Source organism: Dipteris shenzhenensis, chromosome 32 (assembly GCF_047967505.1).
Source record: "Dipteris shenzhenensis isolate YYH24624 ecotype China chromosome 32, Dip_SZ_1.0, whole genome shotgun sequence".
Lineage (NCBI taxonomy): Eukaryota > Viridiplantae > Streptophyta > Polypodiopsida > Gleicheniales > Dipteridaceae > Dipteris > Dipteris shenzhenensis.
The window spans coordinates 4,702,589-4,718,843 of NC_141627.1; the positions used below are offsets into that span (position 1 = coordinate 4,702,589).

General features: G+C 44.2%; 1 protein-coding gene across 1 annotated transcript in view; it reads left to right on the forward strand.

Moving 5' to 3' along the window:
- LOC147880208 (uncharacterized) overlaps positions 1-16,255 on the forward strand; it is a 268,137-nt gene that overhangs the window by 242,449 nt on the left and 9,433 nt on the right. Inside the window, exon 13 of the mRNA XM_087370371.1 lies at positions 2,595-2,667. Coding sequence (XP_087226497.1) covers positions 2,595-2,667 — 73 coding nt within the window. The remainder of the gene's footprint in view (positions 1-2,594; positions 2,668-16,255) is intronic.

The window sequence follows — 16,255 nt, forward strand, 5'->3', positions numbered from 1 at the left end:
CCATCTACGAATTGATTGTAGCAAACCAGTCAAGGTCCATGTTTAGGGAAGCCTCTACTTGCCCTCATTGTGTTTCTACTATGGAGTATATTCAGCATTGTTTATGGGACTCAAGTTAGGCAAGGACTGTCTAGAAGGGGATTCCTAGTCTCTTCAGCACTTTTGTTCCTTCTCCCTTCTTCATGACCTAGGGCTCAGTGGCTTGGCTCTCTCTTTCGGGGCCTCAGGTATTTTATGAGAGACATGATTCTTCTTGCGCTCTTTAGGTTCAATGACATCTAGTTCAATCATGCTGTCTGGGTTATGTTTCCGGCTCTCCTTACAGAGCTGCACATGCCTCGGTCGATAGTTCTTGGGAAACTTGGGTGAGAATTTCAAAGTGGCATATTTGGGGATCCAGGTGCACAGAGGCTTGGATGGCTCATAGATACACCCATCACACACATTGGCCAGCATTTGGATAGATACTGTACACACCTTGACAACCATTTGGTAAGCATGCAGCGGTCTTTTTTGGTGGCTTCTACCAAGAGGACTCTTGGAGTGGCTCCCCGTTTTTCTTGGAGTCCTCCGTAGGGTTGAGGTGGCACTTTCAGCCTCAACCTTGGTTTTTCTAGCTCGCTTGCATGAGCACACCTTTTGTCCTCTTGGACGTTTGGCTTCTTATCCCTTGCATAATGTATTTCTGCCATGAGCTTTGCTCATGGAGTTTCTTTCATACTTAGTATAAGTCTTCTGCCATGAGCTTTCATATAATGTATTTCTGCCATGAGCTTTGCTCATGGAGTTTCTTTCATACTTAATATAAGTCTTTGCTTTGGAGGAAAAAAATGCCAAAATGGCGGCAAATTTCCATGTTTGAAGCTGTCCCCTCCTACATTTATAAAACAAACCCCTCATCCCCTTCATTTGGTCACACTCTCTCACCCCTTTGATGTGGCAAACTCCTCTCCAGCTCCTGCAGTATTTCCTTCTCCACACAACGTCTATAGCAGCACCTTCTGCTCCCCCTATAGCAGCCTCTGCAACAACACCTTCTGCTCCTCTTGCAGCAGCCTTTTCAACAATGCCTTATGCTTCTCCTACAATGGCCTCTGCAGCAGCCCTTTTGCTCCTCCTGCAGCAGCCTAGAATGTATCGACTCAAGTATATGTTTCTTTCTTGAATCTTTCTTCAGGAACATCTACAACAGCATGTTTTGTTCTGCAGCAGCCTCACCTTCTGCTCATCTTGTATCAGCCTCTACAGCTGCCCTTTGCTCTTCCTGCAGAAGCCTTTGCAGAGGCAACCCCTTTTTCTCCTCCTGCAACAGCCTTTGCAACAACCCCTTCTGCTCCTCCTACATCAGCCTCTGCAGCAACCCTTTCTGCACCTCCTGCAGTAGTCTCTGTAGCAGCCCCTTTTTCTCCTCCTGTAGCCCTTTTGTTGTTTCCCACACAAGTCCTGCAGTAGCACATTTACCCATGCAAATCCCACCCTCCCAATAGCTATACTCAAATTTTGAGGCAAATGTATAGTAGATTGACATTGTTTTCTGCATAACTTTTAAAGTTGCATCAGAGATCTAGAAGCACATAGTTATGCTCTATGAAAACCTTCTTTTTCAAAGCATTGGCTAAGTATTACTGATGTGTGGAAGAAATGTTAATTATGCAGGCACCTTACCTCTGAGTTTGGAGAACCCCTAGAGCCTTGAGCACCATAGCTAGGCTATCTATTGAGACACTGTTGTGTATATAGACTTACTGGTCAGCTTTGAGCTTCATTTTCATGCCTTGTACATAGCTCCGGCTATAATCTAAGTCCTTCTTAGTTTGGAAGGTGTTATAATATTTACTTCAACACCTTGGTCTTGTATCTCATTGTAATAAGAGCAGGGATAAGGGGGAGAGGCTATCTTGACCCCTTTATCATGTGTTCATCGTTTCTCAAGCAACATTGTACATTTCAGTTTTTATTCTTTCAAAATCTATGAAGTAAAGAAATATTCCGTAATGTTATGCAAAGCAATATTTTTTCACCTTCCCCTTCAACAAAGCAAGAGAGGTTTCAATAGCTGCCACTACACAACCTGATCTCATGAGGAAGACAACACTACCAAAAACAAGACCTCTATGATGGCATTGGCCATCCACGTCTTTTGCATGATGCAAAGGTGGTGACAGGTAGTAGTTGCCTGGCCAACCCCCTTTTCTATGGTTCTCATACAAAGGTTATCCCCTAACAGTTTATCTTACAAATGGAGTTCTTACATCACTAAGGCTGATAATGTCCCTAAGGTATTGTAACCACAATCAAGCATTTCTTTGTCAAAGATTTGATACTATACAGCGCTAAAATCCACCCATGTTGCTCTTTTGTTTAGATGCCTAGTTAATATTCCATTGCATGAGTCTCTTGCCGGTTATTAAAGCATGTTTACCTTTGGTTGCTTTGAACCATTTTTCAGGGATTTGTGCAACCAAATTATAGACTTGGACTCAGTTTTTATGAAAATTTGACTGGTTTTTGCTATTTGTTTAATCAATAAGAAGCATATAGACACCCCAAATAATAAAATCTTACATGATGGATGTTTTGGTATGTTCTTTCAGGTTACAAGACTGGAAAGAGGTTTTTACACAAGGGCAAAACACATCAGTTCAATCCATGAGTTTAAATCAGCAGGTAGATATCATAAATACATGCATACAACAAGAAACTCCCATGTATAATCTGCACTTGCCTAATCGAGTAGATGTATCTAACCATGCATTCAAGATATAATATCTCCAAAATTCATGTGATGTTTGCTTTATTGTATAGCTGAGTTTCCTTTAATAATAGCAGTTTTTGATATCCTTAAATACTATTTGATTTTTTAAGAGTTTTGGATGTTGATTTTCAATTTTGATATGTTAATTACTGATCTCTTTCTACTCTAGGGAAAGAAATAAATCTGGTCCATGATCCACTAAAGAGAGTCTATCTTCCAAAGCAATGTAAAATAATCTTAGTGATTATTTATCAAAGGATCATCCCCAAGCAAAAAACCTCTAACCACAAACTTGCAAAGCAAGGCCTTGCATTGCAAATTGGGTTCTATGATGTTGAGAGCCCCCTCCTGCATGGGAAGGATCAAGGTCTCCCAAGCCACCCTGGCAATAGTGCCGCTATGCCATCTTGCCCACTCCATAAAAAAATCCTTATAGGCCTTATGAGCTGAGTGATGTAATCCCTGGAATTGCACCAATAGGAGCAAACATACCAAGCCGTGGCCAATAGAACCTGGTTGACAACCACCACCCTGGATGCGAGGTCCAACCTGGCCAAACTTCAAAAAAGGAGTTTCCTCCTGATATTCTCCAACACCGGAGCAAACTGCTGTGAAGAAGAGATACCCATATCGACCTTGCATCCTAAGTACTTGACTCTCACACCCCTTTGAGTCCAGGTGAAGCCTAAATCAGCCCCCTAGTCCAGAGTGTTATCATCACTAATCCAAAAGCCATTGGACTTGTTCCACAATTAATGTGAGCACTTGCTGCCATACAAAACAAGTCCAAGGCTGTCCTGAAAGAGGTGAGAGTCCAAGGGAAGGCCTCCAAGAAAATAGCAGTGTCATTTGCTAGCTCATAGTCAACAAAGTCCTCTTCCTGTCTTCCTCCTCTTGTCTGAGTGATAGTCTAAGCCCAAGAATGTCCACTCTAGACCTAAGAAAAATGCTCAACACCTCATCCACAGAGGAAAAGAAAAGGGGCAAGAGGACATCCCTAACGGACTGATCTGAGATCTGAAATATATCTCCCCTGTCCCCTCCTATAACTACCCGGCTGTGGGCTGATATGTACAAGGCTGAAATCCCTTTGATCCATGCATCTGAAAACCCAAAATGAAGGGTGTCCTCCAAGAAGTCCCAATCTACCCTGTCATATGCTTTTTCAAAATCCAGGAGTAGAATGGCTACCTTTTGTTCACTTTGCATGGCTGAAGATTCCCAAAAAGAAAATATATTATAAAAAATGCTCCTGCCATGAACAAATCCCATCTACGTATCATGTATAAGATCTGGAAGTATGGGATGTAAACTGATTGCTTTTTCCAAGATTTTATAGCAAGTTCCTAATAAAGTGATAGGTCTCCACTGTGACACTAAAATTCTGCACCCTCCTTTTGGGATTAGATGTATGAGACCCTCTGTAAGTGAGTTAGGCATCTCGTTGGAGTCCCAAACACCCTCGAGGGCTGAGGTAATGTGATCCCCAATCAAATCCCAAAAGGTCAAGAAGAAAGAAGGTGTGAGTCCGTCTAAACCTAGGCACTTCCGCTTGTGAAGGGTAAGAAGCACAAACTTGAACTCTATGTTGGTGAAAGGTGCATCAAGAGAAAGCCTCATATCTTGTTTCACCAACATAGGAATACACTGCCATATGACGTGTCTAGCACCGTCAGTGGCCTTGCTAGGATTTGCTGCTAAGAGAAGGGAGGCATAAAAATATATAGCTATGTGCTTGACGGTATCTGGATCTGACTGTAAAACTCCTTCTGAGTCAATGAGCTGAGAAACACTCTCTCTACTATGTCTGGGGCCATGAGTAGAGAGCAAATTCTTATTAAGAGTCTAACTCCCATCTGGATCTAGAAGGACTCTCATGCATGAAAGGCATACTCTGTTCTCTTATCTATCAAAATCTGCTAGTAGTGAGCCCTTGCTTTGCAGCAAGGCGCTCCTGAATCCAAGCATCGTGTGGCCTCTTCTGCTCTTCCCTCTGCAAGGCTGCCAACTGCTGGCAAACACCAATCTCTTGTCTCCTGGTACTCACAACCAAATGGCAAAATCCACTAATATTGAAGAGTGCATCTGCCATCTGACGGGGTAGGCACCCTACCCTGCAAGTAAGAGACCCAAATCTGCAAAGCTGCCTCTGTAAGGTCCTCCTCTACATAAAGGGCATTAGGAATCCTAATACCGGCCAACCGACCTCTCAAGTGTGGCTCATAGACCATCAGCACCACCGGAAAGTGATCTGAAGTGGAAACCCCAGGGGCAATGCAAACTGATCCTCCTCTATCAAAGGCCCAATCATCAACATAAAAACGGTCAATCCGTGCATGGATATGCATCTGTGGCCTCCTGTTCGACTAGGAAAACAGGAGTGACTATGACTGAGTGTGAAAAGCATCATCAAACCAAGAATCTCTACCACTGAAACTGAAGAGCAATGCATCCCAAGCTATCCTCTCCAAGGAGTGGATTCCACCCTCTCTGCCTCCTTTTATATCTGAGGGCAACTCCACCATGTTGAAGTCTCCTCCAATGACCCATGAATCTGCAATGGGGTGATATCATCCCCTCTATTATTGGGGGTGTAGAGGTTGAGGAATCCAACCTTACGTCCCCCAATCAAAAGAAGAATCCACTGGGCTCTAGAGGAGAAAATAACTCCGTGTCCGACAACCAGGCTGAGAAAAGAGTCCGACACCGAAATGCATGTATCACCTCTGGTGCCCAAAGCAGGTGACCAAAAAGTGTGTCCTGAAAGAAAATTACCTGACTTTGTGCAATCTCTTTCATCCAGCTTGTGTTCCTGAATGAAAATAAGTCATCAATGGAGCCACTAGTAACACCAGGATGAAGTTGATTCTGATCAACTGTCTGCGGCGGCGATGTGGGATGCCACCAAGTCCTCATTTGTTCCAACTAACAATCCTCATTGACGGGAGGAGGTAGCATGGAACATCTTACCCGACCTAATGGCAGAAACCAACCCCTGAATGGGGGAAGACCTCCTGCTCAATGAGCAAGGGAGGGAGCCAAATGGATCCATAGGGGAAAGAACTCGTCTATCTAAGGAAGGAGATACCCTGTTAGCAGAAACCCCAACCATTGTCTCACCAAAGGTGGAAGGCACAAAATCCTCCCGTGGGATGTCCGTGAGATTTGCCAAGGCTACGAAAGAGTTCCTCTAGGAATCAAACCTGTCATAGGGGTGCGAAGAATCCCTTCAGAGGGAAGCAGATCAACAGTGTACACAACCCCTTCCCCTCTATCCAAGAGGGGATCTGAGGGAAGGGGCTACTAAAAAATGGCATGATCCTGTAAACCTGCAGGGGCCTCTCTAGCCAGAGATGTATTATCAAATGCCTGGCCAAGGGGAGGGGCTACCACTGAGCCAAGGGGAGAAGCTGCAGCCATGGCTGCAACCGGAGCACTAGTGTCCTGAACCAAGTGAGCAACCATTATGGGAATATCCAAAGCTCCAGAGGGTATGGCATTGTGGATGGTGGCCTCTTGATCTGGAGGGTAATCTGATTTTTTGGGGTAGAAGTACATTGCATTTGAGCGAGTGTTTGGCTGTGATTGAGGACTACTTTGGGGAAGAAATATCGTGCATGATTGCATTTTTTATGCCAGAAGGGATTGAGGTTTGAACAGAATTTTTGGGGTAGATTTACTGGTATTTTAGTGCAGCCACTATCAGTGAATGCCATTGTAGTGATTGCATAGCAGTTAGTGGTCTTTTATTTTTCCATTTCCTGTCTTTTCTCTGCAGGTACATTTGCCTTTATTCTTGAGCTTGCAATCATGTCTCTCAATGAGAATTTTAGTACCACGGCTGAGGTTGATAAGTTGGATGGACCCAACTATGCTTTGTGGTCATTCACACTCAAGAATATCTTGGTTGGAAAGGGCTTATGGGACATTGTGAATGGGGATGAGACTAGACCTGGTGTACCTTGCTCTAGTGCATCTTCCACTACCACTCATGGTTCTACCCCAGGGATGCCCAAGCTTTGTCTTTGATTGCATTGTCTGTGAAGACACACATTAAGTCCACTATCAAGTCTTGAAAGATTTCAAAGGCAGCTTGGGATAGATTGAAAGGTATGTGGAATGTCAAGAATGAAGCAAGAAGCATTGCCTTGCACAATAAGCTTAATGACTTGTCCATGGAAGAAGGTCAAACTATTTCAACGCATATTGCAAAGATTACTAACATTCGTGATGAGCTTGCAGCTATTGATGAGAGGATATAGAATACAAGAAATTGATCTCTATCACCCTCGATAGTCTATCTCCCTCATATGATACATTTGTTACTTCCTTGACCATTATGCTCAGGGCTGCTCCACTCACTTTTACGGAGTTAGTTGGCTTGCTTTTACAGGAAGAAACGAGGACTGCCGATTCAGAGTGAGCAAGCACTTGCCACTCATGGAAAGGGTAAATGTCAGAAAAAGACCAGCCATGCTTATCAGTCCAGGAAGGGAGCTTGATTCTCAGCCCTATATTCAGAATGCTATGGTTGTCTCTTATGCTACTCCAGGTGATCTATGGCATGCCACATTTGGTCATACACATCACATAGCTTTGGCATACATATTTAATCATAGTATGGTTGAGGGTTTGCCTAAATTACAGCAACCAGCCCATAATGGAGCATCACCTACCATTCCAAAAGGATGGTCCAGGTTCAGTATGAGCACAAAGGGTTTTGCAGATTGTGCATAGTGATGTTTGTGGATCAATGAATGTCACAACCCATAGAGGGTATCAATATTTTGTCACATTCATTGTTGATGATTACTCCAGGTTCACTTGGATCTTTCTCATGAAAAGCAAATCTAAAGTGTTCAATTGGTTTAAGGAGTTCAAAGCTATGGCTGAGAACCATACCCATTCCAGAATTGGAACACTTAATTCGGACGATGGGGGAGAGGATACTTCACATGCATTTGAGGATGACTTGAAGGAACATGGCATCAAGCACCACGAAACAGTGCCACACACACTTTAGCATAATCCAATTACAGAGAGGAAGAACATGACTCTCATGGAGATGACACGGTGTATGCTGAAATTCAAGAAAATGTCAAAAGTATTTTGGGGTGAAGCAATTGTCACAGCCACATATATTCAGAATCGATGCCCTACAAAAGCATTGGTTGATAGGACGCTTTTTGAGGCCTTTTATGTGTACAAGCCCAAGGTGAATCATTTAAAGGTATTCGGGAGTGTTTCATATGCTTTGATTCCAGATTCAAACAGATCCAAGCTTGATGATAAAAGCATTAAATGCATCTTTGTGGGGTATAGCACTGAAAGCCGAGGCTTTAGGCTTTATGATCCAGCCACAAGGAAAGTAATCATAAGCAGGGATGTTTTTTTTGCAGAGCATGATAGCATGCAGCCCATCAGCGAGGAGTTGCCTCCATATAATGATACACCTCTAGGCATCATTCAGTTTGAGAATGATGCTGATTTGGGTCAGTCAGTTGACTTGGGTTCTCCAGTTGATGTTCCCTCTACCTCTCAGACTCTAGTATGGTTGTCACATATTGAGGGTTCTTTTCCCTCGACTGGGGAGGGACAGACTAATTTTTGGAAGCATTATCAGCGCCGTGCAAAAGGATGTTACTCCAGATGCTATTCTCAGCGGGACAGTTGAGAATTTAGTTCCTAGATGGGCTAGATTGACACTAGTAGGCTAGATTCTCCAGTTGATGTTCCCTCTACCTCTCAGACTCTAGTAGGGTTGTCACATGTTGAGGGTTCATTTCCCTCGACTGGGGAGGGACAGACTAATGTTTGGAAGCATTAGCAGCGCCGTGCAAAAGGATGTTACTTCAGATGCACTTCCAGATGCCATTCTCAGCGGGACAGCTGAGAATTGAGTTCCTAGATGGGCTAGATTGACACTTGCAGTTTGGCATCTGCCTGTATTGGGGAGAACCAGGGACAACACTCAGAATGCTAAGAAGCAAGTGAATTTTGCTCTCCCATTCCGTCTTGCTCGCCCCTCCCCCCGCCACGCTATGCTGCCATAGATCTCCACTATAGCATGTCTCCCTACCATAGCTCTCCGCCATAGTCTGTCTCCCTACTGTAGCATCTCCACCATAGCCTGTCTCCCTGCCATAGCATGTTTCACGACTGTCCAACTCGTCCTACTCAACATCCACGCAATCCCTCGTGTGACTGGCTCCTTGCTACTGTTGTCAAATCCCAAGGCATGCGGGCCCTCTCTTGCGTGCGCCTGCTATGACCAAAGAATATGGAGGGGCACAAGGGTCCTCCTTTTCTGCTATTGTCACACGGAGGACACTTAGGCACACGGAGGACACTCAGGCTCTCCTTGTTGGTGCTAACAGCGCCCAGGGCACACAGGTCCTCTCGTAGCTCCCAGCTAGTATACAGGGCTTCTTGGCTGCGCCATCTCCACGGGGCTTCTTGGTTGTTGTGACCAAAGAACAGGGAGGGGCACAAGGGCCCTCCTTTGCTGCTGCTGATGATGACACCCAAACACACAGAGTGCATTTAGGCTCTCCTCACTGTTGCTGCTGCTAACCCTGGTGCCCAGGGCACATGGGCCCTCTCGCAGCTCCTTGCTGGCACACGAGGCTTCTTGGCTGCGCCATCTCCCTAACGGGGCTCTCCATGACCAGAAGCAGCCAAGAAACTAGCAAAGAGCTACCCTAGGGCATCACACCACCCTAGGGGCTACCCAAACCAGGGTTACCTGCAAGAAATTAATACCAGAGGGAGCCCTCTTCAGTCCACAAGTATGGAGGGTGCTGTCATGGACTAAACAACAGCTCTAAGCAGCCTTGTGCTTGGCTTCGCCGAAGGCAACCATTTTGGCTACTCTCATGGAGTAGCATCAGAGAGCTAGTAAGGCTCTCAACATTAGAGTCCATGGCATCCCTAGCAATGAGGCTACACTGATGAGTGATGCGACTGCATTTGTGGCCACTACTATGGGGGTAGCTGAGGATAGGATCGAGAGGGCATGGCGGGTGGGGAGAGACCCCAACCGAGAGCAGCCCTTTATCATACGATTCCATGACGCTCAGGCACAACTTTCAGCTCTAAGGCATAGGTCAGTCTTACGGGATTGGCCATCAATCTCCATGGATGAGGATCTCACTCCCCTATAGGGTGACGAGAGGCGCACTTTGCTACAGCCACGGGATCAGGCCCGCAAGGATGGGAAGTGGCGGCGGTTCGAGATGGACGACTACTTATAGGCCCCCGTCAGGCACCCACCTCCCCCCCCACATAGGGAGGCATGGTCTATGAGACTCAGACCTCCGAGACCCTATCATGTACCATTTGGAATTGCAATGGTACTTATGGTCAGAACTAGGGAACTTCTCGGAATTCTATACCGGTTGTGACATAGTCTTTTATACAGAGACACATCAGAGTCCAGAGCGCCCACTACCAGTAGTCAGCGGGTACACATGGGAGTCTACTTACAGAGATGAGACGAGGGACACAGGGGGAGTGCGAGGGTTAGGAGTAGTTGTCCTTTACAAGTCCACCCTTTTGTATTGGCTCAGAGCCTGATAGCTCATCCTCATGGGGAGGCCTCTATAGTCCTATATTTCATGGAGCATCATATGATTGGCTGGGTTGCGCGAACACAGCAATGGGATTCGCCCATGCAATCAAGCTTGCTTGATTGGTCGTTTTTGGCATGCAACAGTACATGGCGACTTCTACACGTGGTCGTGACCTTCAAGTTTCTCGTGGGCTCTATCTTCTACATCACTTATCTCTTGCCTGCTCGCTGCCGCCAATTTTCGACCGACCTACTGATCATCTAGGGTAGTATGAGAGTCGGTTTGTGAGAGATGGATAGTATAGAGTAGGATAGATGCTTTCATGCATAAGTGTGAGCTCCTACGAGGAGTATATAGTATAGATATGTGAAGGAGACAATACTACTGTGTGTTGTGATCACGATTGTGTGTCGTGATCATCTATCAAGCCTTTGTGGCTAATTGTTTTGATTTGTATACGGCAACAAACCCGATAGGGGTGCACAGTCTTTTACCTAAAGGTTTTTATATTGCATGTAATCTTTGTCACAAGAAATCCTTTGCTATCTCAGATTGTATCTCCGATTATCATCAGTGGTATCAAAGCCAGGTTGAGCTCTATTGGTTTGTGGTATTGTGCATGCATGTCCCGTTCCTCGACGTTGTGGCGGTCGAACATCCGAATTGTAAAGAAGCGAAGGACCAGACGACGCGGTTAGAGAACATCTCTACATATACTTGTAGAAGCTAGCTTCGGAGTCCTTCTCAATCCTCAAAGACTGTGAAATGGATTCGCCCAAAAAGGATAAGCATGGAGCTATCCTGGTAATGTTCAATGGAAAGAATTGCATCGTGGCAATTAGCCACATGTCTGCTGTTCATGCAAAAAAAGAATGCAGCATTGATGGAAAAATGGCTTCCCAAGCTTTTTAGTGATCTAACTCCTTGGAGTGAATTGGTCATCTAGTTTTTTGAGAATGGGAAAGCTCACAAAGTTTGGCTGATGAGGAGTCTGAAATGGTATGAAAGGTTGTTTTTTGACGATCCATTGAAGATCATTAGATCGGATTTTGTGGATGGGATGCTTGCGGCTTGGTGGATGGTGATAGATGTGTGTGCTTGGAAAGGAACTAGTTGTTTAAGAGGAGATGCTAGTTTGCTAGAATGTATATGGTGGAGCAGAGCTCAATTGGATAAGGTGGATTCACTAGCTTGGTCTGACTTGAAATTATCTTGCAATAAGGGCCTAGTTTATTGGGTAAGAGTATGGGATTTTAGAAAAGGGAATTGGCAGTCGACTGGTGACATTAGCTGTAATTTTTCTCTAAATGTTAGGAGACTGCATTTATGCATAATCTCATGAATTCTTTGCTTGCAGGTTGGCCTACCAATTATGCCCTTAACAAGAATTCTAGACATATGCAATGGAGGTTGGGGAGTTCCTCTTTGAAGAAGCTAGCTGTGAAGAAGGCATATAAGATCCTTTTGGATAGGAGCAATGTGGGAACTCTATCGAGCTCCTATGTGGTGGAGAAGACACTTTTAGGATATATGGCAGGGTTGCAAATTTGAGAAAAAGGTTTGTGGCATTTGGTGGCCGGTATTGAGAAAAAGCCAAAAGAACGCTCCAATAATGCTGATAAAATACCACTTTGGGAGCAGAGAGATGAGAAGGCAGTTGGTTTCATGGGAAGAGCTCTTGGACCTGATTATTTCCATCATCTTGATGTTAGTAAGTCAGCTGCAGAGAATTGGCATACTCTAGAAACACTTTTCGATGTTAGAATGAAGCATTCGAAGTCTAATTTAAAGCAAGATTTGTTCAATCTTCAAATGGATGGATCAGAGACTTTGGGGGTATTTCTCAATCGAATGCAAGCTCTCCTCAGACAGCTTAGTGATCTTGGAGCTAAAGTGGAGGATGAAGACAAGAAGGTGATTCGTTTCTCGTGGGTTCTATCTTCTACATCACTTACCTATTGCTTGCTCGCTCCGGCCATTTTTCGACCGACCTGTTGATCATCTAGGGTAGTATGAGAGTCGGTTTGTGAGAGAGAGAGAGTATAGAGTAGGATAGATGCTTTCATGCATAAGTGGGAGCTCCTACGAGGAGTATATAGTATAGTTGTGTGAAGGAGACAATACTACTGTGTGTCGTGATCACGATTGTTTGTCGTGATCATCTATCAAGCCTTTGTGGTGGCTAATTGTTTTGATTTGTATATTGCAACAAACCCGGTAGGGGTGTCTTTTACCTAAAGGTTTTTATATTGCATGTAATCTTTTGTCACAAGAAATCCTTTGTTATCTGAGATTGTATCTCGGGTTATCATCATTTTGGGAACCATCTTAGTAGAGCAGAGAGATACTATATACGTGAAGTCTCTATCAATGGAAAGTAATCGAGCAAGATCTCAAGCCTCTCTATGAGTACAAGCTTCCATCTTGTAACCTAATTGTGCTTGAGTCTGTGACTGAGTAGTTTAGCTTCTTCGTCATGTCTTTCTTTGTCTTTGTGCCTCCATAGCTTTGTCTTAGTTTAGCCTAGCTGCTCTTGCTTCCTAGCTTAGCTTAGCTGTAGTGCCCTGGTTCCAATAGAGTGAACTTTGCAAGAGAAGATGGAGAATCGGGAAGGAGGGGATGATGGCTGGAAGTAGAAGTGGAGAGTGAGAGGGGAGAGGAAAGCACAGAGTCACGTTCCATCGACTGAGTGGCATTTGAGCAGAGCTCTTTTTGGATGTAATCTTGGATTAGGGAAAGTGGAGATTTCATAGTTTGTGCACATAATTCTTGTAATACCATTTTTCTTGCATTGCAACTTACATTCTCTTCTTCTTGTAAATCTTGACTTATTTTCTCATGTGATCATTGCATAGCTCTCCCAAAAAAGTACAATCCCCCACTGCAAACAAACAACATTGTTAAAGCATAGCAATAGTACACTCAAGTGGTCCTAGAGTACACTTCTCTTTGCATTGTGTAGATGGCCATTGAAAGCTAATAAATCATCTAGGAATGCGTCTATTATTCTCTACTGTTCTTACTTGTGTGTCCATTACGCACCTTCGCTCAGTGGAAAATCATATAGGAATGCGCCTATTATTCTCTACTGTTCTTACTTGTGTGTCCATTATGCACCTTCGCTCAGTGGAACTCTCTTCATCACATAAGAATTAGTTCTAATAGTCTGACCTCAGATAGCATGTTTGATCATCAGAATTAGTGGAAAAGGAGTAGTCTTGGAAATTATGCTTTTGGTGACCCCTTTCTGGATGTATTTCATTTGTAATCATTTGTACTTGTTGTACATTGATAAAGAGATCAGATTCATTATCACCTTCCCTGCTTACATGTGGGTCTTTGTGCAAGGAAGTCTGTGAATGATGTCCAAACTCCATCTGACTTGGTCTTTGCCCTACTAGAGCTATTCAAGTGTGACCATACATACAAATTATCCTTGCTAGACTCTGCTAGGCCATGACCTTCTAACACTCAAGTTGATGCTATGGGCTACCCCGTGGTGCTCCATACAAGATATGTTTATTGTTGCACAGCTAAAGAAGGCTGCCAATGATGAACATGCATGTAGAAGACTTGGGAAACAATTTACTGGAAGTCCTCTTGTGCTATTTTTCCAATGACAGGTTCAGTTCATTGCACCTACCATTGTTTCAAGTGGGAGAAGGTCATGCTGGCACTTACTAATTGGTGGATCCAACATCAGAAGTGGGTTGAGCCGGAGATGGATGTAAGGCCATTAGTAGTGGAAGAACTATATCTTCAATAAAAAGATTACAATGTACTGCTGATTTTCATCATCCACAGAGTCTAGGATTGCCCAAATATGGGTAAACTTGCCTTTGATGACCTCCTCCAGGAGGTCGTCATGCTAAGGCATTGTGAAATCAATAGGATGCATACAAGGAATGAGGACAATCCCTTGAATCTACAAATCAAACTTTACCCAGGGAAGCCTGAGATCTGCATCTTCAGATAAAAGGCTGCACTATTGAAAATTATACAAGGATTGACAATGAAAGATTGTGAGGCCTTGAAACCTGTATCAACAAAACTGTAAAGACCAACACTGCAAATAACTAGACTTCTAGTCTGCTAGGTTTGACCAAACGACCTTTCAAGTTCTCCCTACAAGTGCAAGAGAAAGGCATATCTTTCCAGCTTGAAGACTTGGTCCAAGACCATTTTGGTGGCATCCATGCATGAAAGCCTGAATATATGAACAATTTTTTCACAGCTTCCCATCGCTCCTTGCTCCACACTTTAGAGGAGGGGTTCGAGGGATACAAGAGGGGTTCGAGGGTCAGGAGGAGTCGCAATCCTTTACAGATCCACACTTTTGGGGCCATCTCAGTGGAGCAGAGAGATGCACATTCTAGGTTTCTTTGGATCCGGGTTCGGCACACTGATAGCCAGGATATGTTTATTGTTGTTTGCTACTTCCCCCTTGATACCTTGCCAGAGATATTCAAGGGGAGGATGAGACATCTCCATTTGCTGCTCTGTATCAGTCCATTGTTGACTTCTCTAGCCACGGAGAAGTCCTCCTAGTTGGGGACTTCAACGTGAGGATAGGCGCTCGTCAGGCACCACTCCTCGACTTCAGGGATGATTCCACTCTACTGTCAAACATTGACCTTGAGAGAGTCGAGGACTTAGAGCAGCAGGACAGGCCGGATTCTACTTGCTGAGAATCCCAGTGCCTAGAAAGAGAATCCACGAGATTCTTTGAATATTCCAAGTAGATTCCATCTTCTTTCCAAATGCTTCTCATTTCTCCTTCTTTCACCGTGACCTTGGAAAGTTCAGTTCTCTTCATCCACACAATGGATTGAGAGATCCTCTCAGCTAGACCTTCCTTATGCTTGTGCAACCTATCTGACCAGAGGGATTGACGGAATTCGTCGCCATCTTTACACACCGCTTCTCTGTCTCTTTTGCACCACTATTGCAATGCTGGTCACTCTAGTCTCTTACTTCGCAATTCCTCTTAGCCATGCCTTCTCTACTACTAGAGCTACCCACAGTAGAAATATGGAGTGATTTGGTCTAGTAACAAGGGAGAAATCGACGAAAAACCAGTCGATTCAAGAGAAGACAAAGCTTCCTCAGTTGGTACTTGCATGCAATCAGCGAACACTAGCAGATTGAATAAGGAGAGAACTTATTCCGAATCATAGGAAGCACATGACGAAATATACCTTAATGAAATGCTTACAAGCAAAAAGCCTACAGGATTTGGGTTAGGACCAGGAGATCCTTTGGGCTGTCATGGCACTTTATGAGAGAGTTTCAGGCAAAGTCCGGGTAGGATCTGGGTGGACAGACAAGATCATGAGCACTATCGGGTCAAACAAGGGTGTCCATTATCACCCACCTTGTTTGGCCTATACATTGACGACAGTGATGCAGACACAAGGAGGTAGGTTGCTCCCTTGCGGGCACGCTGATCTGGATATTGCTTTATGCAGATGACGTGGCTCTCTTGTCTTCCTTTTCTATACTACTTTTGAAGTTTTTGATGCTACACTAAATGCTTGAGGAGTGAAAGTACAGTTCAGAGATTCAGAATGTGCCTTTTCAGTTCAGAGAATGTTCTTTGAAGTTCAGTTGATGTTGATTTCTTGACAATATGCCAAGTTCTCAAACTTCTTCAAATGCCAAGAAGACTACAAGGACAAAGTACAAGGTGAAGAAGACCCCAGTTAAGAGGTTGTGGGAGAAGCCAACTGGTTATGCATATGCCAAACAACTAGGATTTTCTGAATTCTTATCTTGCAATTTACACCTATATGGTGAAGGTGATTTCTTTGTTCAAAAAGTTTGATCTTTTGTAAAGGGATTAGACACTGTCATTAAATTGGTAAGACCTTCCCAAATGGCCTCCAAACTCAAAATAGATAAGTTTGAAGGAGAGGGGTTTCACACTTGG